Genomic DNA, 26,975 nt, shown 5'->3' with positions numbered 1-26,975 from the left:
CACACACACACGTTTCTGTCTGTATTCACTTGCCAGCTGTCACTCAATGTCTCCCACGAGCACGTTTAGCTTTTTTAATGTTTTGCCCACTTGTTGCCCACTTGTTGCCCACTTGTTGCTCACTTGTTGCTCACTTGTTGCCCACTTGTTGCCCACTTGTTGCCCACTTGTTGCCCACTTGCACCTTTTTGTTTTTGTCTAAACCTGCACAAAGACAGAAATGTGGCATGAGGCCAGTCTCAGCGGTGCATTCACAGCACTATATTTTCCATTCTGCCGATTATTAATAATGAAGCCTGTTATTAAAGAAGCACTAATAATACTGGAGCTGTTAACACACACGCTTACACACATGTGAGCAGAAAAAGTATCTTTATTCAAATGCAGGTTTAAACCTCAGGACCAGCCACAGCTTCTTCAAACTGTGAGACGAAGAATAAAAGTTAGTAAAAGCTCAAAGTTCTTTGCATTGATGCTGTGAACATGAACGTGTGTGAAAGGTGTGTGTTGTTACAGCTTCGTACCTGCAGCTCACGAGACAAACATGTATTGGGTCTCAGCCTGGTCACCTGACAGAAACATGGTAGAAAAACATGAAAGTGTCATTTCTCTGAGTCACTGATGGAAACATCAGCTTGTATGAACTGTTCAGTCTGATGGATCCTCTGAAGTGTGTCAGTGTGCTGTTGGAGTAAAGCTTAGTTAGACTTGGACCTGGTTGGTAGTAGTCATAGATCTTGACCACGGCTGGCTTCAGGTTGTCCACTGGGAGCTCCTGGATGATCTCTAAGCTGTGGTTGATGGCTGTGTCCTTTGATAACTGGACGAGACAGAAACAATCGCAGACACAGTTTGTACCAAAGATCATCATCTGGTGTCCCCACGGTGACTTTCACTTACCTCCTCTAAGTACACCAGAACGTGATCCTCCTTTTGCTCAACACGACTCACCAGGAGGCCACGTTTGAGCTGTGAGGAGATGACATCATTTTATTATTATCCTCACAATTATCACATGAGATGCACTCGTTGGTAGAATCTGTCTAATTACTCACACTCTTCAAAGACTCGGGGTCTGGGGAAAATCCAGAGAGCATTTTGATGTCCAGGATCACCATGTTTGTAGTTTCCTCCTTTCCACTGTACCTGTGTTTGAACAGTGTGATTATACTGACCTGTGTGCACACTTGCTTTTCATCTACCAGCAGTTCCTCCACACGGGTAAAGAGCGCTCCTCTCACCTGTCACATACTTACAGTGATTGTATTTGCACAGTGAATTTGGGTCTAGCAGATTCACTGGTGTTGACCTCTAGATGGACTTTCACACTGAGAGTGGTGACATCAGCAGGTGTTGGGATGTTGTAGGTGGCAGAAATCTGGGAAACACACTTGGGTCACGTGTGGAACAGAACTAATCACACCTCAATGCACCCTGCTGTCACTGTTCTACACCATGACACATATTAGCACACATACTTTTATAGTCATACCTATATGTCTATATTCATCTTAATATGAGTATCTCTGTTATATCTACACTCATTTTATACGAGTGCTTGATGTTTGTTGTATATTTGCTGCTATGACAACTCAGTTTCCCTGTGGGATTAATAGTTTCCCTGATTCTGATACAGACAGAAAGTTAATTTATTTTTGCTCAGTTCTCCAATTTAGTTTAAAATAGCATTGTACTCTCTACAGTTATTACTGCCAGGTCTAATGTCTTTATTGTGTATGACAATACATGTGCAAGATGAGCTTTATTACATGTGAAAATGCTAATGCTCTCTAAAGTTGTATAAGGAAAAAGAAAAAGAAGAAACCCTTTCTCTGACATCAACCAGGAGCTTCTCACGTGATGCTGTCACTGACCTGCACTGAAGCACATGCAGTGCCCTTCACCTCCAGCCTGTATTTTCCTGACACGTCCTGCAGCGCCTCCTCCTGGTAGAGCAGTTTGTTGCCCTGATTTACATCAAACGTCAGCTGACTGCTGGGAGCCTGAACTGTCACTGTGCTCCAACCTTCAGCACTGAACACCAGAGTGGAGTAGAGAGCCAGAGCCTGAAGAGCCACCACCGTGTCCTACAGGATGGATTCATTGTGGTTAACACACACAGCATGTGTCTCCATATTTCATGGGCTTAAGTGGAATAGACATTAAGTTAAAACAGCCTGTGTCACTTTGAGACCCTCTCACAAAAGAGATCCTTAATCTCAAGTTTTCCAAAGTTCACTTCCTGGTTAAATAAACGTTAAACAGGTTAAAATATCTTTAACTGAGAATTATCAAAGTATAGAAATTACAGGTATAAACTCGCAGGTGATCTGTTATTTACAGGCTGTTACGTGTAGTTGGTGTACAGAAGTCTGAGGTAACATTGCTATTCTGTAAAAACAATGAATTTTTAGAATTAAATGTTATATTCTAACTAAAGAATAAAAACTTCTCTGCCTGGCTAAAACAAATCTGTTTTACATATCTGATAGAAAACTGAAAGCTTCAGTATTATTTCTTCTGTCCCTGGTTTTGTCTAAGACTGTACTCAAAGATGAGCTTCATGCTGTTCGGGTGGTGTCGTACCTGAGTGGAGGAGAAGCCTCCGTAATAGTTCTGCTGCCCAGTCAGCCACCTGATAATACCAGAGGCATATCCCAGATCCTCAGCAGTCGGGGAGGCGCTGAGTTTGGCCAACAGCACATAAGAACTGATCTCCACTGACAGGGAGGCTGATGTTTCTGCTGCTGTCTGAGACCAGTAGAGGAAACCTCCTACAAACACAATAACAGTCACGGTGATGCTAATGAAGCCTGAATGATGTCCTGCTAAAGGATGACTCACCTTCCCTCACTGCAACTGTGTCTAAGTGCTGCAGAAGGTGAGCTCGGGTCTCCACGTCTCCTGCCAGAGTGAACACATAGGCCAGCAGAGCTGTAGTGTAGGTGTTGCTCAGGTCACTGAGAGACTCCTTGAGACAAGCCAGGCTCTGGATCATCACAGGATCCTTTAAAAGATCAAAACAAAGAACTTTAATGGACAAACAGAAACCTTCTTTCATTAAACCCAGTGTGAGAAGAATAGGAGGCAGAGTTCCTGATTCAGTCACTCAAAACATCAGCGTGATAATAGAAAACACAGCAATTAGAGGAAAGTACAGATCAAGCAAAGACTGGAGCAATCTTCTAGTAGTATTTACAATATAAAGAACATATTGAAAAAACACTGTACAGGTTGGGTGGTGATACAAGTTCTTGCTGGTGAGAGTTCAGGTATGTGGATGACCTGGGTGAAAATCAATTCTCAGGACGTTCCACAATTCACAGATCACATTAACTCAGTGGAACGACACATCAAATTCACCAGGGAGGATATGAAAAGTGTCAGGTTAGTCTTTTTAGACTGTGAGATTTCCATCAGTAATGGAGGACATTTAAAAGCTGATGTGTACCGTAAACCTAAGCTCCAGCCGATCCAGGAGAGAAGGACAACTGCTGCCTAAGTGAAAACCTGTAGTGATCCCGTATGTGTCAGGAGTATCAGAACAGCTGAGGCACATTTTTTTCTAAACACTGTGTCTCTGTGGCTTTTAAACCCCAAAACACGCTGCACCAAAAATTGGTCCACCCCGACACAAACAGAGTAACATAGTGTACGGTGTTAAGTTCCAGAAGGATTGCCAGGATCTATACATCGGGGAAATCAAACAACCTCTGGCTAAGAGGATAGCACAACACAGAAGAGCTACCTCGTCAGGCCAGGACTCTGCAGTCTATTCACACCTACAGGCCAGTGGACACTCTTTCAATGATGAGGATGTAACATCCTGGACAGGGAGGAACGCTGGTTTGAGTGTAGGGTCAAGGAGGCCATTTACGTGAAAAAGGAGAGACCATCTCTGAATCGAGGAGGGGGCATAAGGGTACATCTTTTGCCATCTTACAATGCTGTGATTGCAGCCATTGCCCAACTCTCTGTGAATGGTACTGATGGCCATTGATCAGTGGTGCTTGATCAGTGGTCTTTGATCAATGGTCATGAGAATATGCATAATTACGCTTAAGGAACTGACCTCCCAGCCCACTGTTCCTTCAGTGGGCTGGTTTCAGTCATTATGCAAATGTCCTGTTTATAAGATTGAAACCTGCAGTCAGCTGAGACTGAAGAAGTCACTTGGATGAGTGACGAAACGTTTCTCCCACAAAACGCTACGTCCAGATGAACAGAATCAACTTTTTGGGGTATATGTAATATATATATTAGATTGCAGAGGTGTGGACTCGAGTCACATGACTTGGACTCGAGTCAGACTCGAGTCATTAATTTTATGACTTTAGACTTGACTTGAAAAAATGTTCTAAGACTTGTGACTTGACTTGGACTTTTACACCAATGACTTGGGACTTGAATTGGACTTGAACCGCTTTACTTGAAAAGACTTGATATTTCACCCCAAATATAAAATTTAACATGCATATTATATAGAGATTGAAAATGTGACGTCATTCACGGGTAGAACCGCAAAGGATTCTGGGAACTCGTGGCAAGCGGTACTAGCGCACGCAGGCTTTCAATTGAAATCAGTCACACAGCGATAAAAAGAAACACAAAAATGGCAAGAAGCTGTTGTATTATTAACTGCAATAGCCGGTCGCATGACAGCCACGGGAAGCTGACGGGTAAAGAGATCGGTTGTTATCGGATTACGTCGTTGAAGAGAAATTGTTCGAGCCATGTTTCCGAAGTAACAAAGAGGCGACTGGATTGCAGCCATTCAAAGACCAATTATAACGTCCCAGAACACTCCAGCTCACAGGTTAGTCTGCTCCAAGCATTTACACGAAGGTCAGTCTGCTGTTGTAGTTAATACATCATTTTCATAACATAATTAGTGATATAGGTTACAAGCAAGTCTGGCGCTGAACAGAAATTGTCGCGCTATGCTCCTTTATTTATTGTGCATAAATAGTGAATTGTCCTGACACAATATTGCGTTTCGCTTCTGTTATTATGGTACATTGACAAAAACATATACTTTTATTCACAGGATAAAACAGGTTTTTTGTATCACTAATTGCCCAGTACGATTACAGCATACAGTATTATTGTCACTGCTACATTTCTGTGATGCTACCAGAAATTATTTCCACTACTAATTAATTACCGTTGAGCTCAAAGGTCCTATTAATAAACGGTTAAGGAATGTGTATTTATGACGACGATTTGTGAGACTGGTAAACTTATGATACGTACGATGGTCTTTCGTTCTACACTGTGCATTTCAAGGTCCTGTACCCATCCGTCGGTAAACTGTACCTGGGCTTGTTGCAGTGACCTGAAGTTACTAAACTTCATGAGTGTATGCACTCACTCCAAGAACCATATGATTATAAATATGCATATAAATATGCTACGATGAGATAGCTGACTTCATCTAACTAGCAAATGTTGTCCAGGCTACGTTGGTGATGCAGTTTTTTTTAATGTGTATGATATTTTTGTCATGCGATTTTAAAGCCGGTCCTACAACCGCATCTAAGAATAACATGCAGCGTATCTCAGAACTGTCGGTGAAAATTATTCTTGGAGCTAGGTTTAATTGAGCTGCATTTTAAAGAGGTGCAATTTCACAATTTGTGTATATTTTCTAAGTTCACTATTTTGTCATGTGTTGAGAAAAACACAGATTTTAAAATTACATGGTCTAATATTTACATTTAGCATAACTGCAACATGCTTTTTTCGTTTTTTTTTTTTTAAAGACTCGAAAGGACTTGAAATTCAAAGTTTCAGACTTGTGACTTGACTCGGACTTTTACACCAGTGACTTGAGACTCAACTCTGACTTGCCTGACATTACTTGAGACTTGACTTGAGACTTGAGGATAAAGACTTGAGACTTACTTGAGACTTGCAAAACAATGACTTGGTCCCACCTCTGTTAGATTGTATATTATATTGTTGGTTTATACACTTTTGTGTATGTATGTATATATGCATACCAGCTCGGACGTCGCCCGGATCAACTATTGGAACAAGAAGGCATTGGTGGGCAAGAGATGAAAATAGGGCGTTGTTGGAATGCTACTATACAAGTAACCCTGGCAGAAGGGGCTACATGAATAGGATGAGGGGCCTATGGAATCTTCGATACCCAGCATCCACATTGACGGTGAAAACACTAATAGCTCAGTGTTCCAACATTCGAAAGAAGGGTATTGCTCTCACAGCTAGAGATTGACGAGGTGCAACACAAATGCTACGGCAAGGGGGAGCCAGGACGACAGGTCAGGGGGGGAGATGTCATCACCTCCACCCGAGATTTGTACCAAGCCCCAAGTGCTATAGTGCGAGAGGAACTGGCCTGAAAGATAGGATCATGGCAAAACTTGAAAACTGGAATCCCCGTAGCTGGTTACCAAGATGTGAAGATCTGCTAGATGATGTAAATGCGATACATACAGCCACGATTATCGAGACTAACAAGCTGATCTACAGTACAGCAGCAGTGATCAGAGAGATGCTTGGCTACAGGTTGAACAGCCACAAGAAGGAGACTAGAGGCTAAGATCAAGGAGGGAGGTTAGCCAACTATCGGAGCTGCAGACAGGTGTGACAAAGACGGTGCCCAAGAAGAAGTATAGCAAGCTGTCCATGGAAACTGCCAAGCAACGACTAACAGCCTTGGCCAGCACCTTGCCATACACTAGTATGGCTCACGTCTACTGGTGGAAGAAGCTGACTGCACTCCATGAGCATCTGGCAGCATAAATGAACCAGCTGTTAGCTGACGAGAGACACCCAGAATGGCTAACTGTAGGGCGGACAGTCCTGAAGGGATCAGTCCCATCCAACTGGCCGGACAGTCTTGAAGGGATCGTCCCATCGGTCCAATCCAACTACTGACCAATAACCTGCCTCAGTACCACATGGAAGCTCCTGTCAGGCATCATAGTGGCTAAGATGAATAGACACATGTTCCTGTGCCCCACTCATTGGCAAGAATACCAGAGGTGCAAAACACCAGCTACTTGTAACAATCAGCCGAGACTGCCTGGATTGATTACAAGAGGGTCTATGACTTAATGCCCCACAGCTGGATCCTGAAATGCCTAGACCTGTACAAGATCAACAGGACTTTAAGAGCCTTCATCAAGAACTCAATGGGAATGTGGCGTATAACACTAGAGGCCAACTTCAAGCCCAAAGCACAATCATCATCTATCAAGGAGATGCTCTGTCCCTACGGATACTGACTACGGAATGAAGCATCTGTCAGCCATCTGCTGTACGTGGATGACATCAAGCTGTATGCCAAGAGTGAACGAGACATCGATTCACTGATCCACACTACCAGGCTATACAGCAACGACATTGGAATATCGTTCGGACTGGAGAAATGTAGTCGGATGACAACAAAGAGTCAGAACTGAGGGAATCTAACTACTAGAAGGCAACATTGCAGACATAGAGGACAGCTACAAGTACTTGGAGATCCAACAGGCAAATGGAAACCACAAAGAGGCTGCTGGGAAAGCTGCTACCACCAAGTACCTGCAGAGGGTCAGGCAAATCCTGAGGAGTCCGCTGAATGTTAGAACAGGATCCGGCCTATCAAAACCTACGCCCTGCCCGTCATCAGGTACCCTGCTGGGATAATAAGCTGGCAAAAGGAGGAGATACAGGGAGTGCAGAATTATTAGGCAAATGAGTATTTTGTCCACATCATCCTCTTCATGCATGTTGTCTTACTCCAAGCTGTATAGGCTCGAAAGCCTACTACCAATTAAGCATATTAGGTGATGTGCATCTCTGTAATGAGAAGGGGTGTGGTCTAATGACATCAACACCCTATATCAGGTGTGCATAATTATTAGGCAACGTCCTTTCCTTTGGCAAAATGGGTCAAAAGAAGGACTTGACAGGCTCAGAAAAGTCAAAAATAGTGAGATATCTTGCAGAGGGATGCAGCAGTCTCAAAATTGCAAAGCTTCTGAAGCGTGATCATCGAACAATCAAGCGTTTCATTCAAAATAGTCAACAGGGTCGCAAGAAGCTTGTGGAAAAACCAAGGCGCAAAATAACTGCCCATGAACTGAGAAAAGTCAAGCGTGCAGCTGCCAAGATGCCACTTGCCACCAGTTTGGCCATATTTCAGAGCTGCAACATCACTGGAGTGCCCAAAAGCACAAGGTGTGCAATACTCAGAGACATGGCCAAGGTAAGAAAGGCTGAAAGACGACCACCACTGAACAAGACACACAAGCTGAAACATCAAGACTGGGCCAAGAAATATCTCAAGACTGGTTTTTCTAAGGTTTTATGGACCGATGAAATGAGAGTGAGTCTTGATGGGCCAGATGGATGGGCCCGTGGCTGGATTGGTAAAGGGCAGAGAGCTCCAGTCCGACTCAGACGCCAGCAAGGTGGAGGTGGAGTACTGGTTTGGGCTGGTATCATCAAAGATGAGCTTGTGGGGCCTTTTCGGGTTGAGGATGGAGTCAAGCTCAACTCCCAGTCCTACTGCCAGTTTCTGGAAGACACCTTCTTCAAGCAGTGGTACAGGAAGAAGTCTGCATCCTTCAAGAAAAACATGATTTTCATGCAGGACAATGCTCCATCACACGCGTCCAAGTACTCCACAGCGTGGCTGCAAGAAAGGGTATAAAAGAAGAAAAACTAATGACATGGCCTCCTTGTTCACCTGATCTGAACCCCATTGAGAACCTGTGGTCCATCATCAAATGTGAGATTTACAAGGAGGGAAAACAGTACACCTCTCTGAACAGTGTCTGGGAGGCTGTGGTTGCTGCTGCACGCAATGTTGATGGTGAGCAGATCAAAACACTGACAGAATCCATGGATGGCAGGCTTTTGAGTGTCCTTGCAAAGAAAGGTGGCTATATTGGTCGCTGATTAGTTTTTGTTTTGTTTTTGAATGTCAGAAATGTATATTTGTGAATGTGGAGATGTTATATTGGTTTCACTGGTAAAAATAAATAATTGAAATGGGTATATATTTGTTTTTTGTTAAGTTACCTAATAATTATGCACAGTAATAGTCACCTGCACACACAGATATCCCCCTAAAATAGCTAAAACTAAAAACAAACTAAAAACTACTTCCAAAAACATTCAGCTTTGATATTAATGAGTTTTTTGGGTTCATTGAGAACATGGTTGTTGTTCAATAATAACATTATTCCTCAAAAATACAACTTGCCTAATAATTCTGCACTCCCTGTAGAAGCCACTGACATCAAGACAAAGTTCCTGACCATGCATGGAGGGTTTCACCCTAAGTCCAGCATGCTAAATGGAAGGAAGGAGGCCAGGGTGCTAGACTGCTGGTTAAACCTAACTCCATGGCTGAGCAGCACAAACTCTACTCCTTTTTTTGTTGAATACCTTGCTATTCTTTGACTCTACTCACATGTTGGGATGTATTCATTTCCAAGAAGGCAGCAGTAACGTACGCACTGAGAGTCACTTCATCAGATACACCACCCTGTCAACAGAAGACATCATAGACACTTTATCATCAGTGCACCAACATTCAGGGATATGAAGTCATGAAAATGATTTTCAGCTGCATGTGGTTTTAGTATCATCAATGTCTTCATGCATGTTCAAACATCCAGCTAAAGAGATGAACAGGAAGTTGATTTTGTTCATCTGGACATTGTATTTCCAGTGAGATGGATGTTTCTTCACCTCGGGTTTCCCCAACCTTATAAACAGTTTGTGTAGTCATCTACTAATCAGAAGGTTGGTGGTTTGATTCCCAGCTGCTCCAGCCTGCATGCCAAATATTTGTGGGCAAGATACTAATCCCAAGTTGGTCTCTAGTGCATACTTTGTATTTTGTATAAATATGTGTGAATGCTACAAAGAAAGCAGTGCTGGTGTGAATGGAACAAGATGTATGGAAATAATTTCTTAAATAAAATAATAGAATATACTGGTGTGAGCTATTACAGTATGTAGTACAGTGTTTTCCATGTATGCATGACATTATTAATAAAATTTGTTAAATCCACACTGGAGGCTGTTTCCACAGTCTAACAGCGAAGAACTGCAGGTTACCTTCATTCCGTTGTTGAAGAGTTTCCCAGACTTTTCAAAACAGCCATTTTCTTGTTGTTTATGTTGCAGCCAGGTCTTAGACTCTTCGATCTTTCTGGGATCAATAAAGACGAAAGACTGAGCTTTGGCAAAACTTCTTACCACAAACGCAGTCAGCCTGACAGAAAGAAAACAACACTTACACGTCTTACAACGATGGAAATGTTTGGCTGTGAGGTCACATTAAGAGAAAGAAATACTGATCATTTTGAAAATAAAGTTGAAATTTCAAGATTAAATTTGAAAATGTATTTTGAGACAAAAGCAGAAATGTGGATATCACAGTTGTTTCAGGACAAACTGCCACGGTTGCTTTATCCTCTGAATTAGTGAAATCGTACTTCAGACTCAGTTTTAGTAACAAGTCATTGTAGCAATAAAAACAGTGTGGCAGTAAGTATAAGTACACTGAAAAGCAGAAAGTGGTGCAGAAAGCTGCATGTGGTTAGATTTGTATAAAAGGAAATGGCTGCTAATGTACAGATGCAAGGATACCGATGGTTCCACGCTCGTGGAATAAAGAGGATCTATGCTGTATCACAAGACCACTGATTTATTTCACTACATCTACTCAAGGCATTTTATACAGGGTATAGCAGTCGTTTGAAACAACAATCATTTCAACTGTTTTCTTAGATTTGAATTTGACTTTTTTCACAAAACAGTATTAAGACTTTATTATTGAAATAGCATTTAGACTTTTTCTTAAAGTAAAATAACTTTAAGCTTTAAAATTCGACTTTATTCTAATAATGATCAATAACATTTTTATGTGGCTCTAATGCTCCTTCCTACCTACTAAATTACACAGTATTAACCAAAAGGTATTGTTAATGTTGGCTTAGTCAAAGGATTAAATGGAGAATTATTTTAAGTATTAGAGGTAGACATGTTTATGTTATTAATGGGTAGTCAAACTTCAAGAAACGTCTTCTGTTTGGTGGAACATTTAAAAACCAGTGTAACCTCTCTGGTTTGTGACATGTTTGATCAGTGATGTTCTCACCAAGTGTTTCCTGGTCCTGTTCCAAATGTGGTGTAAGCACCGTCAGCACTTTTGTAGTTGAGCTGTCTTTGGTATCCTGTAACAACAGGGACACCATGATCGAGACATTGTTGCTATGGTGATGATTGGACTCCATTTGTTTATGGATCTGCATGTGTACATCGAGATTTGGGAAATTCAATGACTCTTGCTGACAGATGAGGAAAATGACGCATTTGACCAAAAGCTGTGGCTAATGTTCTGCCTCCTGTCGGCTTGTTTCTTGAACCGTGTGTGTTGAAGTGATTCAAATGATTTCCTTCTTAGAGGAAACAATAAAAACTTGCCACTGGTGAGGAAGTTAGTAGCTTTTTCCATGATGGCTGCGGTGAGCTGCTGTGTGCCTTTCAGGTAGTGGAGGATGTAGATGTTGGGGGCCAGGAGAGCCATGTTCTGCTCCCCACATCCATACGGCATCTGCAGCAATCCATCCAGGTTCTTCAGAGCCCGGCCGAGGATGTCACCTGATCAAAAACACTGATTCACTAAAACTAACAAAACTAGTGTAAAACAACTTTGTATTATTGGGCAGAAATAACCTGAATACTTCAATATGCAATTTTAAATGATGATTTCATTTGCTGAGCGAAAAAACATCCAAACTGAAAATCAAAGATTGACTGTGATTAACCTATTTTAGAATTTGTTTTGGTCATGGCAACGACGTGTTTCTTCTGGACGTCTTTTAGCCTGCTTCCCTTTGTCAAACAGATTGTACTTGAGTGCTTTCTTGATCCAGCAGGTCTGGCCTTAATCAGGCCTGGGTCTGGTTGGTGAAATGAAACTCAGTCTTCCCAGAAATATTTGGAGTCTTGAGATCTATCAGTTTGGACAGGGTTAAAAAACAATTTCTACAGCTTTGGAACGCCAGTGCACCATGTTGGAACCCATTATCCACAAACTGAGAAAACTAGAAAAGATGTGGCCGAAATTACTCCATTAGCACATCGACGACTCACCGAAAAGAACTGAAGGCCTTGCCTTCCTCTGTAAAGGTCAGAGTTTACGATTCAACAATACAAAGGAGACGGGGCAAAAACAGCATTCATGGACAAAACCACTGCTGACCAAGAAGAACACAAAAGCTTATCTCACATTAGCTAAAAAACATCTCCATGCTCCACAAGATATTTGGGAGAATATTATATGGACTGAAGAGAAAAAGTTTTGAGTTTTGTTGCATTTGGCTTAAAAGTGACGCATCATTTCATAGAAAGAACATCATACCAACTGTGTGATGCTCTGGGGCTGTGTGGCGTAGGGTCATCATCACTAAAAACAGCCATAATGCTCGGATCTTATTTTCTACAGTTGACAGGCTAACAAACCCTCCTGTGTCAGTGGCAGCTGAACTTCATTCGACCATGGCCTGCAATGACTTTGCCAAATTCTTCACAGAAAAAATCCATAAGATTAGACAAGCAATTGGTACATCAACAGCAGATCCAGGATATGTACTGTGTCCACCAAAAAACTGTTTAAACACCATGAAACAGTTTGACCCTATTAACTCATTCACTGCCAGCCATTTTCAAACGTATGCTTTCAATTGACGTCTATAGACGTCAATGGCAGTGAATGAATTAACAGCAAAGACCTGGAGGACATCTTAGGTCAACTGAACTCATCCTCTTGCTGTTTAGATGTCCTGCCAACAGGTTTTTTCAAAAAGGTCTCAAAGACTTTAGAGTCAGACCTGTTTCAGATCGTCAACTTTTCTTTATTATCAGGTGTGTTTCCGGAACCACTAAAAACTGCTGTAATCAAACCTATACTGAAAAAGGACAATCTTGACAAGACACAAATGAAAAACTACAGGCCGATCTCAAATCTCCCATTTTTAAGTAAGATCATTGAAAAAGCAGTTTCTCAACAGCTCAGTTACTTCTTAAAACAGAATAACTGCTACGATGCCTTCCAGTCAGGTTTTAGACAGAACCACAGCACTGAAACCGCTCTGACCAAAGTGTTTAATGACATGTGTCTGAATACAGACAGTGGAAAAATGTCAGTCTTAGTTTTACTGGATCTCAGTGCAGCATTTGATACAGTTGACCACAACATATTACTCAAACGACTGGAGAACTGGACAGGTCTTTCAGGAACTGTACTAAACTGGTTCAAGACATACTTAGAAAACAGGAAATACTTTGTATCAATAGGTAACTTCACATCTGAGCAGACAAGTATCACATGTGGAGTTCCCCAAGGTTCCATCTTGGGACCCCTTCTGTTTAACATCTACATGCTCCCACTGGCACAGATTATAAAGAACAACAAAATAAACTATCATAGCTATGCAGATGACACACAAATATATATCACAATGTCACCAGGAGACCGAGGCCCTGTACAGGCTCTTGGTAAATGCATTGAGGAAATTAATGACTGGTTGTGCCACAATTTTCTCCAGCTAAACAAAAACAAAACTGAGGTAATAGTCTTTGGTGCCAAAGAAAAACGATTACAGGTCACCAGAGAACTTCAATCTATACACCTAAAAACCACAAACCAGGCGAGAAATTTGGGTGTAGTGATGGATGCAGACCTAAACTTAGAAAAACACATTAAGACAATAACAAAGTCAGCTTACTATCACCTCAAGAATATTTCAAGGATAAAAGATCTGATGTCTCAACAGGACCTGGAAAAACTAGTCCATGCATTCATCTTTAGTAGGCTTGATTACTGTAACAGCATCTTTACAGGTCTACCTAAAAAATCAGTCAGACAACTACAGCTCATTCAGAACTCTGCTGCTCGAGTCCTCACTAAGACCAAAAAAGTGGACCACATCAGTCCAGCTCTGAGGTCTTTACACTGGCTGCCTGTCCGTCAGAGGATAGACTTTAAAGTTCTGATGCTGGTCTATAAAGCTCTGAATGGTTTAGGACCAAAATACATCAGTGACCTCCTGACCCAGTATGAACCTTCCAGATCCCTCAGGTCATCTGGATCCGGTCTTTTATCAGTTCCCAGAGTCAGAACCAGACACGGAGAAGCTGCATTCAGCTTTTATGCTCCTTATATCTGGAACAAACTCCCAGAAAGCCTCAGATCAGCTGAAACACTCAGTTTATTTAAATCCAGGTTGAAGACTCACCTGTTCTCAGCTGCATTTGAATAAAGCACCAAATCCACACTTTTAAGCTTAAATTTCAAAACTTACATTTTAACTACTGATTTTATCTACTGTTCTGATTTTATCTGTTTTGATTTTATATACTGTTTTGTTTGTTTGTTTGTTTGTTAATTAGTTTGTTTGTTTGCTTGTTTTAATCAATTTTAAATCATGCTTTTTATTTGTTTTTGTTTCTAATGTCTCTGTAAAGCACTTTGAATCACCTTGTTGTTGAATTGTGCTATACAAATAAACTTGCCTTGCCTTGCCTTGGGGTCCAGGGTATAATTGGCCGTTTTTGACTACTTTTGATTTTACCTCTATATCTCACCTTTAAAAACAGTTTATCTTGCCTTGTTTGGTATCGTTACTTTCAGCACAGCTTTAAATATCTGAAATTGGAGTTATTTTTTCCTTTTGGCATACTATACACAGTTGATCTAAATTCAGACAAAAATGTCAAAATCCGAGTAGAAAAAGTTAAATTTTTTACTGTAAAACCCACAAACATGTTTAATGAATCATTTTCATAACTTGAAATGCAAATAGAAAGAATAAAATTATGCACAAATTTTGCAAACAACAAAGTTATATGGTACTATTTACCTAAAAATGCAGCCCAGGCCTCAGGCGTTTTTTACATAACCAGTTAAATCTATTTACAGAACAATCAGGTGTACTGCATCAAATAAGAAGGCACACAAATGATTTGTGTTCAGTATAAGACAGAGGAGAACAGCACAGGCCTAAAGCAGGTCTGACAGCAGGAGGAGCATCAGTCCAGTTTTCCATGTGGGAACAGCGTTTACACTGGACTCTACCTTTGACGGCGTTTTTGGAGCAAATGTGACATTCAGCAGTCTAACTGACACACAATACAACACAATAACTACACAACACACTAACTACAGCCTCCAAACACGCTAAACGTCACTAATGTGTGACATATGAAAACTCGCTCTCTCTTTTGCTCGCTTTCCGTCACTACTAAAAATGCCGTTCTCCCTAAATAATCAAGCGTCACATGTTGCCATATCATTTTTTGATTGGCTGACATGGTAAACTCTAACACCAATAGGGAAGGAGTGTTTTTTATTTTTATTTTTTCACGCGCAAGCAGAGAGTGTTTGCTAGCGCTGTCTGTAGAAAACGCCGTTTTTACCGTTCTTCCTGCTGTAAACGCCACTGTTTTGTAAAGAAGAAAACTTTATGTGTATTTTTTATCATAACTCTGGTTTTACGTGGCCCATCGACACAATTCAAGAACTGGTATATAGTCTGACGTCCATTACTTTCGACCAACAAAACAACCTGAAGAGCCGGTTGGGGGCTGAAAGAGCCGGCTCTTTTTAATGCGCCGATCCGAAAGAGTCGGTTCTCCAACAAGAGAAAGAAATCCCCTCACTATCTTGTAGCTGTGTCGTCTTAAATTGGTCATGTGATTTTGACGTGTCGGCGCATACGTCGACCCCAGAGGGTTAAGATGGAAAATGATCCAGGACACCAGAAAGTGGTCGAGTCAAAATCTGGACTTAAATCCTACTGACATGATTCTGCATGACCAGAACGATTGCGCTGGAAAAGCCTCTGGTGTGACTGGGCCAAAACTCAGCGTTTCAAACAACACTTATGACTAAAGCTAGACCGCAGTTCTTCCTGCACAGAATGGCACAAACAGCCTTTTTGGGGTCCATTTCTTTTTCACACAAGGCCAGGAAGACGTGGGTCTATCTATAAATGAAATCATCTTTTAAAAGCTGAATACGGTTTTTACTTTTACTTGAACATGACGTCTCTTTTATTTTCTGTTGTTTTAGTAATTTGCCTTTTTAACAAAGCTTTAACCTGCCATATTTTTATTTGGCTGAATCAAAATTGAGATGAAATCATGAGGTTTACCCAGGACTGATACAGAAGTGCGGGCAGATCCTTCTATCACATTCTCAGGCAGATGTATCTCTGCTTCCTCCGTCAGCGGGCTTCCTGTGTACAGACACAACAAACGTCCAATCAGGAAGTCACGACTACAACAGTTACTGTCCAAAGTCACCAGGTGGCCTGATCTTCAGCACATATCGTTACATTTTGTGAAAGTAAAAGATGAAAATTTGGCACATTTTATGTACACAGTGCACTCCACTGCTAACTTTGAGCATTTAGGTCATTTCTTTATTTAAACTTTGTGACTGATGGACATCACACTGACCTTTTGGACAAAGAAGCCAGTTGTACGTCTTTGTCGTCTCACTTCCCTCAGCCTGAGGAAAAGTATCTTTAAAATGAGTAACAATTTAAATTTTATGAGTAAAAATGTTTTTCTCGTCTCGTATTTATGACACTGACCTTCACTATGAGAGATTTGGTGACCACGTCGATGCGACCTCTGTCTGGTACGCTCACAACCTCATTATCGCATGACACATGGGACGCTACGGCCTCAGCAGACACAGTCACATTCACAGCCCCTAAAAGCAGCAGCACAGGTCACCTTCTTCGTCTCTCCATTAAAATAAAGGTTACCGAGGTTATTTTACAGATTTTGTAGAAACTAGAAGGAAATGTGTTGGGACAAAAGGAGGCGGTTAACTGTGATCACACTAGATCTAAATCTAGATTTAATGTTGGTTCTAAATCGAAGGTAAGATCAATTACAATTGGAAATTTTACTGCATCAGACATGAAAAACATGAGCTGAAAAAAAAAACAGTCCAAAATGATGTCAGGGTTGCTGCTGAGTCCTGCTGGAGGCCAAAGTACTGCAAATCATAAGATCCATTTAAGATTAAGAAGAAATCATTTGCATGGCAATGCAACTGCAAACAGTCTGTTCTAATGATACTGTGCAAGGGAAGCATGCATAATGAATTGAAAGGAAGGTTTCAAAATGACTTGTAATTGGCTAAGACAGCTGCATTAGGTAAAGCATGAGGATGGAGGCAGCTGCTGCCCTCAGACTGGAGGTATAGACGTTCTGCCCCACTCCCTACAACCCCCACGTGTGGAGGACCAAAGCCTGATCCTCACCTAAGGCTGTTGGGATCATGGTCCACCTGAGGGTCTTGCGCTCGTTGGCACACAAACAGGATGTGTACAGATCACCAGAGAGAGGCGTGAGGGTGTAATCTGAGGACGGCCCAGGAGTGACAGTAACCTGTACGAGGAACACAGACATGGCTACATTTAAACCTGAGTTCAAATGTGAACACACCTACAGGTGAGCTTGTAGGTGTTGGTGAGCAGGGGCCCTTCAAGAACGGCCTGCATCCTGCATGGTTATATTGCCAAAGAAAAGATATTTTCTATTGTATTTTAATAACTATGATATAAATTTTGCTTAGAAAGTCATGTTTTCAGTATGGCTTTCCTTGGCTATGAACAGACATGTATCTAAACACTTTAATCATTCATTACCATGATGCAGCTGGTCAGGTAGTTAAAGACAGTCGCCCTCAGTTCAAAGTGCTCCCCCCGGATGATGGAGTAGGGCATGGTGAGTTCAAGGAAGAAAGGTTGGAAGACTTTCATTTCTTTACGAGGAGCCAAACCAAAACCCTGAGAGGACAAACAGAAAGCCTCCGTCTCCCAGGTGGTGATGGTGTCTGGGACAGTCAGGGACACGCCCCTTTTTCCATCGTCTCTGAAGCAGCAGATACACACAAACATATTCTGTAACATAATCAAACATGTTTTTATGTCTGTAAATTACTTGTATATCATAGTTACATCCTGCAGTGTGAATGACTTGTATATGTTGCATTGACAAAGTAAAAGAGCTCCACGGTGCTGATGACAGTGAAATAATATATCCCACAAAACTTTAAATATGACAAAACATCAGCCTGAAGCATCAAAACATGCTCAAGAAAAAACTCACAATTATTCTATTTTCATCTTTTTCATGTGTGCAAAGACACAGCAGAAAGTTCACATGGGTTTCTAAATGTGATCGTATAAACTTTTTAAAATGGAATATGCACCAGATCTCTTCACAACAGATACTTACCCAACTTCCACCAGATCCCAGATCCATGTCTCAGGGAAGAAAGAGCGAGCTGTCTCTATTAGTGGAGGAAGCTGCCCAGCAGATCCCAGACCAGGACTACTTAGTCGTATAGAACCATCTCTAAACCGGGGAAGCATACCTAAATAAAAAGAGAAAAATAATTACCAGTTTACTTTTTGGTGAATAAAAAGAAAATTTGTATCAAAAACACAACACAAACAAGTGAAAGATTTACTGTAGGAGACATGATGAGAGCCATCATGGTATACTTTTCCTTTGAACTTGAGGCATGAAGGCAATCGAAAAAGCAAGTTTGTCGCCATCTTCAGTCCGACTTTCTACATATTTCAGCAGCACACAAAGGTCAGCAAAAACTGGTACAACAACAAAAACTATTGTATTTACGTTATGTTTGACGGACTCACAGGTATACTTGTATTTTACCTGGAAAACTGCATAGGCGTCATTTTGCTCTTGACTGGGGTGCGGCAAAACATATCTTTTTGGTCTCACATTAAGGCATTCTGTAGCATCATGAACCTCATACGGGATACCTGAGGATTTCTTGAGTGGGAGCAAGTCAAATATCTGAAAAGAAAAGTGCAGATCAGCAAAACCTCCAAACATTTATTGCCAGCCTGGTCACATTTGATCCACATGTGTTTTTTAACTCTTACCTGTAGTACTGGTGTAAATACAAGTACAGATTAGGCTCAAATCAATTGCTACATTATCTAAGAAGAATTCTGAAAAAATAAATAAATAAAAATGATCAAGTCAGCAGTAAGTGTTCGCAGATGTGAGGTGTTGTAGTTGAAGTATCTGTTTACCAAATGTTACAGAAGTTCTACAATTTTACTATAAACACCACATCGTTCTTAGTGATTTATATGGCTACAGTAAGTGTTCTCCATTTGAAGCTGTCTCTGTAGCTCCTTAAACTCACTAAGTCTCACTTTTTCCAGGTTTTGCTGTATGTTTAACATCAACAAATACTCGTGTATTTGAGCAGTTTTGGTGCAAAGTTAAATTCTTCTCAAGTAAAGCAGACAGTGACTGGCAGGTCATACACTTGTTTGCATGGTTGAATTATTTGCTAAAAAAAAAAAGGTCATGATCCTGGATTTATCTCCATGCTGAAATATTAATTTGCTCAAAAGGAATTAATTTTATAAGATTAAAATATTGCTGTCTGCAACCACATGAGCAACAAGCATGGTACTTACTTACTCGCTAGAAAGACTGTCATCACAGACACATGCATTTGTAACCTTGTATTTTTTATACCAGTTTGCTTTAAGACAAACTCAGCATTTGACTGTTTAAAACAGTTCAATGTACGACTGCCCAAAGAATACTTATCAGGACACAAGTACCGGAGTGAAGGCATGAGCTGCTGGTAACTCTTGACACTACGGGCTCTGGAAATAAGGGATGTGTCCACCTCACTGGTGTTAATATCAGCAGTTACCTTATCTGCATCCAGAGTCTTCCCAGGCTCCTTGATGAGAACGCTCTTGTCGATGGCGCTCACACCACACAGAGAACGTGGCAGGGCCGTCACCTGCATGTTGGTCTCTTCACCTGGGACGGCTGAAGATGGTGAAAACTCCACTGACACCTGACACACACAAAACACCCGTAGAAGTTTAGTGACTGTGATAACTCCCCACGCACTTCTGGCTAAATGAGCTGCTTCACTGTGGTGAGTGACAAATCATGAGTCCCATGAGATGGCTGTAGCCCACGTTGGACACTGTATGAACACTGTGTCAGTGTTAGATAGGTAGGACTTGCATCATCATTGAAAAAGTGCTTGTATAAATGGGAGTGAGCGGGTCATGAGGTCATATAAAGAAGCAATTTGAATCCTTAGGTAGAGTAGAAACAGCTGTGCAACAACCAGTCCATTTACTGATGCTAGAAATCCTCAGGTGATTTAGCCAACTGAATTTGACTTTGATTTGAACGACATGGCATGACTGCAGACACCAAACACACAGCACACCTCTAGAATTACACTCACCTTGTTGCTGAAGCATTTGTCAGTAGAGAAGTCAGCACTGTGGGCAATTACATCCTCACTTGGCAGGACGGCATAAGCCACAACCTGGAACTCTGGAGCCATCTCAGGAGACACTCTGACTTTAAAGGACACCTGGCCCTCATTCACTGAAACACAGGTCCAAACATGCATCCACAGATCAACAAAACAGACCAACGTCAATGCTTGGCTGTGGCATTTGTGGAAATATGGGAATTTTACCCGATCTATCTTGCACTTCAACCTGTGTTTGTCCTTGCATGGTGACAGCTCCTCTGGACAACACCTGGAAGACAGAAATCATTTAAAAACAAGAATGAACTAGCACTGATATCTGTGCACATCAGAGATGGGCAGTGACGCGTAATCTGATTACTTTTTTCAAGTAAAGTAAGGGATTACTATTGCAAAATCGGTAATTAGATTACCGTTACTTTCCCGTAGGAACGCTGCGTTACTGCGTTACTAAAACCGTGATTTTTTGCGAGAATGTCTCACGACAGTGGCGTAAGCGAGTGCGCCGTTCGTGACAACAGCTGTGTGCAGATCAACAGTGGATCACATATCGATTGTGGGAGAGAGTATGAGCGTGCAGCGTTTAAAGCGTGGAAGTACTGACCTTACTTTGAGTTTGATTCCGTAAAAAGTGACAAAAACATTAGTGTCCATCGTGCGTGGGAAGAAAACTTCTTTTTACAGCGAAAAAACCCCTAAACTTCCAAACAAGCACCGAGTAGCTACGACGTAATGGGAAACTCACAGAGAAACTCGCGGATTCTTTAACTGACCGCCGCGGCACACCTGCACCAGGGTAAACCTCCGCCTACCCCACTCCTGCTTTACAGGTGAAAATAGAGCAAAAGGACCGCTGAGTCTTTGACTTTATTTATTTTCTGCTGTGTTTTACTTGCATCTATTTGAAAGAGTGAGTGTAAACACAAAAAATATTTTATTTTATGTGCTGGAATGTGCAGAAAATAGGTTTAAATGTTAAACTAATTTCTTCCAGTCAGAGAATGTTGCAGATAATTAAATTTTTGCTTGATGCATGAAGTTAAAAGATTAAAACTAATAAAACAAGTTTTAAAAAGAGACTTTTCCATTTGATTACATTTTGTATGATGGATTATGCAGAAAAAGTAGAATTGGGCTGAAAGATCTATCGCTTTATCACCTATTCAGGTTGTAAATCGTGTTTTTAAAAAGTAACTAAGTAACTAAGTAATTAATTACTTTTTGGGGGAAGCAATCAGTAATTAGTTACTGATTACTTTTTTCAAGTAATTTGACCAACACTGGTGGATATACACTACCAGTTAAAAGTTTTGACACACCTTCTCATTCAGTGTTTTTTTAATTTTTATTTTAATACTTTCTACAATGTAGATGCATACTGAAGCAAAGAAAAGTATATAAATATCTCTAAATATGTTTTATGTTTTAGAGTCCTCAGAGCTGCCCTTTGCTTTACTGGCAGTGAATGGTAATGGTAAATGGACTGGTTCTTATATAGCGCTTTTCTACTCTTTCTGAGCACTCAAAGCCCTGTACACAACTTTGCTGCACAACAGTGCTGCAAACCCTCGCCTGACGTGTTTCACCTCACAGGTGAGCCTTATCAGTGTCAATTGGTGGAATCTCCTGCCTTCTTAATGGGGTTGGGACCATCAGTTGTTTTGTGCAGAAGTCAGGTTGGTACACGGCTGACAGAACAGCTGACACAACTGTTAGAATTCATATTTGAATGTGTCCCCAGGTGCAGTCACAAAAACCATCAAGTGCTACGATGAAACTGGCTCACATGCGGACCGCCCCAGGAAAGGAAGGCCAAGGGTCACCTCTGCTGAGGATAAATTCATCAGAGTCACCAGCCTTAGAAATCACAAGTTAACAGCAGCTCAGATTAGAGTCCAGATAAATGCCACACAGAGTTCCAGTAGCAGGTAGTGATGGTAAATTTGATTCTTTTTGCTGAATCGAGTTTTAGTGAGTCACTCACCAAAGTGAATCGGGTGTTTTGAGTCATTTGAGTCACTGAGTCAGTTGACCAGAGAGTGCAAAAAATTTACATTTTCACTCAAACTTAATTTGTTTCCATTTTTTAGTAAATCCTACAGGTAAGATAAGTGATTGAAAAAGAAAAACAACCATTTTTATAGAGCAAAAAAGAGCAAAAAAAAAGATTTCTAAAGGTAACATTTATTTTATTTATTTTTATTTTATTTTATTAGTATTTTCCTCACGTGTTAAATATATATTTTCTCATCTAAATGTCCACTGAGCTGTGAGCCAGGGGGCGGTAATGCGCCTTAACATTGGTTGCCAACCAAGCAGAAGAAGAAGCTGTGAGCCAGGAGGGAGGGGGTGAGTGAGTGAGTGAGTGAGTGATTCATTTATGCTACGATTCAGCCAAGAAACACAAGAAACGGATATTAGACCAGTGGAAATCTGTGCTTTGGTCTCATTAGTCCAAAGTTGAGATCTTTGGCTCCACCTGACGTGTCTTTGTGCGACAGAGAAAAGGTGAATGGATGGTTTCTACATGCATGGTTCCCACTGTGAAGCATGGAGGAGGAGGCGTGATAGTGTGTATGTGTGTGTGTGTGTGTGGGGGGGGGGGGGGGGGGGGGCTTTGCTGGTGACATTGTTGGGGATTTATTCAAAACTGAAGGCACACTGAACCAGCATGGCTACCACAGCATCCTGCAGCCACATGCCATTGCATCATCTATTTTCCAACAGCACAACGACCCCAAACACACCTCCAGGCTGTGTGAGTGCTGTTTGACCAAGAAGGAGAGTGATGGCCTAGCCTCCACAGTCACCTGACTTAAACTCAAAGGAGATGGTTTGGGATGAGATGGAGCGCAAAAAAGGCCAACAAAAATCAATAAAACTGTCACATCAAGGTGCTTTCTATTGTAAGGTAGACCCTACAATAAGATTAATAACAGATATGATTCAGTGCAGAGAGGTCTGTTAACACATAGTGAGTGAGAAAGGTGACCCAGCGTTTTGTGTTTTATGATTATTTTCCTCTGTTCTAGTTATTCTGTGTCCTCCCCCCTTGTGTCCGGTTCGGGTTCTAGATTTCCTGTTTTGTTCTGAAGGTCTGTGTCTGTCTGTCATTGTGTTCAGCTTGTCTGCTCCGGTCCTCATGTGTGTTGGGTTCAGCTGTTCTTCCCTCCTGTGTGTGATTACCCGATTATCTTGTGTGTGTATATTTAGTGGGTGTCGGTCTGTGTTCGTTGTCGGCTCGTCTGTGTTTCTTGGCATCCTGTTCCTTAGTCTGCGTCTCTCTGCTCTGCTCTCCGTTTCATTAAGATTTCAGGTTTGCTCTTTAGTTTCGCCCAGTTTAGGTTTCCGTTAGTAATTTCTCACGCTTCGTTGCCTGTTTCTGCCACTGCCACCTTGTAAATAAACGTCACTCGTATCATCAGTCACTGCTGCATTTTGGGTCCTCCTTTCATTCCACAACACGACTGGTGCCAGCCGTGACAGTACGAGCCGACCAAACATGGACCCAGCAGCAACCGCACCTTCCCAGGAGTTTCGGGAGGAATTGATTGACTCCATTTCGAGGTTGGTTATGTCATGGTCGGACGGTCCTTCCCGGGGCGACCTGCCATCATCCTTCGTTGTGGACTGAGATATTTAACTGTGTGTCCGGATGGCAGCCGACGCTGGATTGTACTGGAAGCTCGGTAGTAAAGAGTGTTTGTTACTTGTAACATAGCCTTAGCCGGCTACCCTGTCTCACCTGTTGTTGTCACTCGTTTGTAGGAGGAAGTGATACGGAGCAGAAGGTTGGAGAGAAGGAGCCCGCTGGATTAAGCTCTCGGAGGAGAAACACACTCGGATAATCACTTGGGAGACTCACCTGCACACCACTGGGAATTTGGAGATGATCACCGTTGAATTTTTGTACTTCGCTTTGTGTTTTGAGACTGTTTTTGAGCACTGTAAATAAATGCACTGTTTGCTTCGCATCCAGAGCTCCGCGACTGAGTCCGTATTTCCCCATTACCCGTGACAGGTTAACCTGTGGCTTGAACGTGAGGGAGAGTAATTTCACCACGCTGTAGAAGCCAGGCTACAGCAGCTAATTTCTACTCACCCCTGGCTACTGGACTCTCTTCACCTGCTCGCACAGGACTTCATTCTAAAAGAACTGCACCTTCACCCTCCAGCCGCTACCGCTTCCCGACCCAGCCCGGTGGTGAATGTTTTGCACTGCCCGCCGGGGAATCTGCGGCCCGGCCCGCCGGATGTAGAATTACCCGGCCGGTCGGAGCTGTCTCCGAGAAGGAAGCGACATTCACACTGCCGACGCCCATTGCCACAGCCGGGCCCCGAGAGTTCTGTGTTGCCGGCTGTGGTGAGTAGAAAAGACACTCTTTCTGTTTCGCCAGACCTTGTGACTGTTTATACCGGGGCTGTGTTTTTTGAGTTAGCATCCCAGCCAGTAGCTCAGTTAGCTGCCCAGCCAGTAGCTCAGTTAGCAGCCCAGCCGTCACCTCCACCCCATTCAGCTTCACTACCCATAGCTCAGTTACAGTCACAGCCAGACTTACTACAAACTATGTTACAGCCCATAGCCCAGTCAGTAGCTCAGTTGGTAGAAGACTCATCAGCCTTATCATCAGCTCAGCCACCTATTCAGCCATCATCTTCACCTACTCCTCCTGTACAACAAGCTAAGTCAATCCAACCCGAAAAGAACAATTTTTCTTTTTTTTTTTTTAATTCATATTTTTATTAAGGTTTCAAAAGCAGGCATTCACAGTATGTACATCATGTAAGCATTCTTCATACTTAGGTTATCTGCCTTAAATACTGAAATAGTATTTTAATTTACATCCAAGTCATAAGGGAAGAATACTTACAACGATAAAAGTAATTGAAACCATCACATAATCCGAAAATCAAAAAACAAAAAACAAAACTAACAAACCTAAGAAAGAGAAAAAAAAAAAAGAAAAAAAAAAAAAGAAAAAAAAAAACACGAATGTGTTGGTATGGGGTGATCCTATAAATATATATACATACATCATAATTATTGGTTTGTAATAGTAAAATCTGGCCTATGAGGCGTGATATATTTAACCCAGTTTTCCCAATATGATGTAAATTTCTCCAGCTTGTGGTTAACAGAAGCTGTTATCTTTTCCATGTTATAAATTTCCATTGTGATTTCCATCCATGTACTTATGTTTGGGCTCTCTGGGGATAACCATTTTCTGGTGATATTCTTTTTACAGGCCACCAATAAAATATTTATTAAATGTTTATCATATTTAGGCCATTCCTGAGGTATATATCCAAAGAACATAGTCTTACTCTCGAGAGGTATTTCACGTTTAAAGATATCCTGTAAGGCATTATGTATTTCTCTCCAATAATCCCTCAAGATTGAGCAGTCCCAGAAAATATGGTAATGATTTGCACTTTGATTTCCACAGTTCCTCCAACAAGCAGGGGGGTTATCATCATAATGAGACTTCTGAGAAGGTGTTATAAAGTATCTAATTAGGCACTTCCAGCCAAATTCCCTCCACTTTTGTGAGCTAGTACACATCCACTGATATCTCCATATTGCCGTCCATTCTTCCTCTAATATTTTTATCCCTCCTTCCTTCTCCCATTTTGTTCTAATATATGAAGTCGAATGTGGTTTCAAATCCATTAGACCCTTATAGAGACATGATACAATTCTATCAATAGTTTCTGAGTTATAGCTTTTTATAAACAGTTCCATCAAGCGTGTGTTTATCATTGTTACGTTTCTCATCTTCGTGTCGGCATAGTGCCTTAACTGCAGATATCGATAGAAGTCTTCTTTTTCTAATGAAAATGTTTTTCTAAGCATGTCAAAGCTGAACAATTTTCCATCCTTCATTATACTGCACAGGGCTGTTATGCCCTTACCTGTCCAGTCCTTGAATCTAGAATCCAGTTCATTAGGTTTGAACTCTGAGTCGTAAGCACACCATTTAAGAACTGTAATATTGGTCTCGAGTTTATATTCCTTTATAATAGTTCTCCATGTTTTAAGGGTCCTTTTCACCCACATGTTATCAGTATTTTTTATATAGGTTTGTAAGTTATTGTCAGCTAGAGTTGCCTGAATAGGTATAGACAGCATTTGTTCCTCAATGGTTTTCCATTGGGCAGTGTATGATTGGTTACACCAGCATATTATTGCTCTCATCTGCACTGCAAAATAATAATATCTGAGGTCAGGGAGGCCCCATCCTCCCTTTTGCTTAGCCAGCTGTAGTGTTTTAAGGCGAACCCTTGGTCTTTTACCTTGCCATATATATCTAGATAACATTTTATCCCACTCATTAAATTGACTTTGGTTAATCTCTATTGGTAGGGTTTGAAATAGATACAAAAATCTTGGCAATACATTCATTTTAATAGAATCAATTCTTGAATTAAAACTAAAGAAAGGAATTAAATTCCATCTTACTATATCTTCCTTTATTTTTTTGTATAAGGGTAGGTAGTTCTGTTCGAATAGTTTTGTAAGATCTTTCGGTAAATTTATGCCTAAATATTTAAAACACTCCGTTTGCCAAAGAACAATTTTTCATCTGTTCATTTTAAGCAGAGAGACAAACCACACAATATT

General features: G+C 41.3%; 1 protein-coding gene across 2 annotated transcripts in view; it reads right to left on the bottom strand.

The window, feature by feature from the left end:
- Positions 1-355: 355 nt before the first annotated feature.
- The window catches only part of LOC113019650 (alpha-2-macroglobulin-like), a 41,131-nt gene continuing 14,511 nt past the window's right edge, over positions 356-26,975 (bottom strand). The window contains exons 13-36 of one of the 2 annotated variants that reach the window (XM_026163422.1): positions 20,561-20,624; positions 20,321-20,466; positions 19,766-19,915; positions 18,739-18,882; positions 18,530-18,632; positions 18,295-18,433; positions 17,703-17,928; positions 17,316-17,442; positions 16,635-16,756; positions 16,498-16,549; positions 16,191-16,274; positions 11,458-11,634; positions 11,132-11,207; positions 10,087-10,243; positions 9,434-9,508; positions 2,845-3,007; positions 2,587-2,774; positions 1,875-2,087; positions 1,257-1,378; positions 1,056-1,146; positions 901-969; positions 715-820; positions 525-569; positions 356-422 (exon numbers count right to left, since the gene is read on the bottom strand). In XM_026163422.1, the coding sequence (XP_026019207.1) occupies positions 532-569; positions 715-820; positions 901-969; positions 1,056-1,146; positions 1,257-1,378; positions 1,875-2,087; positions 2,587-2,774; positions 2,845-3,007; positions 9,434-9,508; positions 10,087-10,243; positions 11,132-11,207; positions 11,458-11,634; positions 16,191-16,274; positions 16,498-16,549; positions 16,635-16,756; positions 17,316-17,442; positions 17,703-17,928; positions 18,295-18,433; positions 18,530-18,632; positions 18,739-18,882; positions 19,766-19,915; positions 20,321-20,466; positions 20,561-20,624 (2,832 nt within the window). In that variant the 3' untranslated portion in view covers positions 356-422; positions 525-531. Of the gene's footprint in view, positions 423-524; positions 821-900; positions 970-1,055; positions 1,147-1,256; positions 1,379-1,874; positions 2,088-2,586; positions 2,775-2,844; positions 3,008-9,433; positions 9,509-10,086; positions 10,244-11,131; positions 11,208-11,457; positions 11,635-16,190; positions 16,275-16,497; positions 16,550-16,634; positions 16,757-17,315; positions 17,443-17,702; positions 17,929-18,294; positions 18,434-18,529; positions 18,633-18,738; positions 18,883-19,765; positions 19,916-20,320; positions 20,467-20,560; positions 20,625-26,975 lie in introns of those variants that run through there. The other variant, XM_026163421.1, reaches the window with a different exon arrangement.

The sequence above is a fragment of the Astatotilapia calliptera genome, chromosome 3 (assembly GCF_900246225.1).
Source record: "Astatotilapia calliptera chromosome 3, fAstCal1.2, whole genome shotgun sequence".
Lineage (NCBI taxonomy): Eukaryota > Metazoa > Chordata > Actinopteri > Cichliformes > Cichlidae > Astatotilapia > Astatotilapia calliptera.
This window is presented reverse-complemented; position numbering and strand designations above follow the sequence as displayed.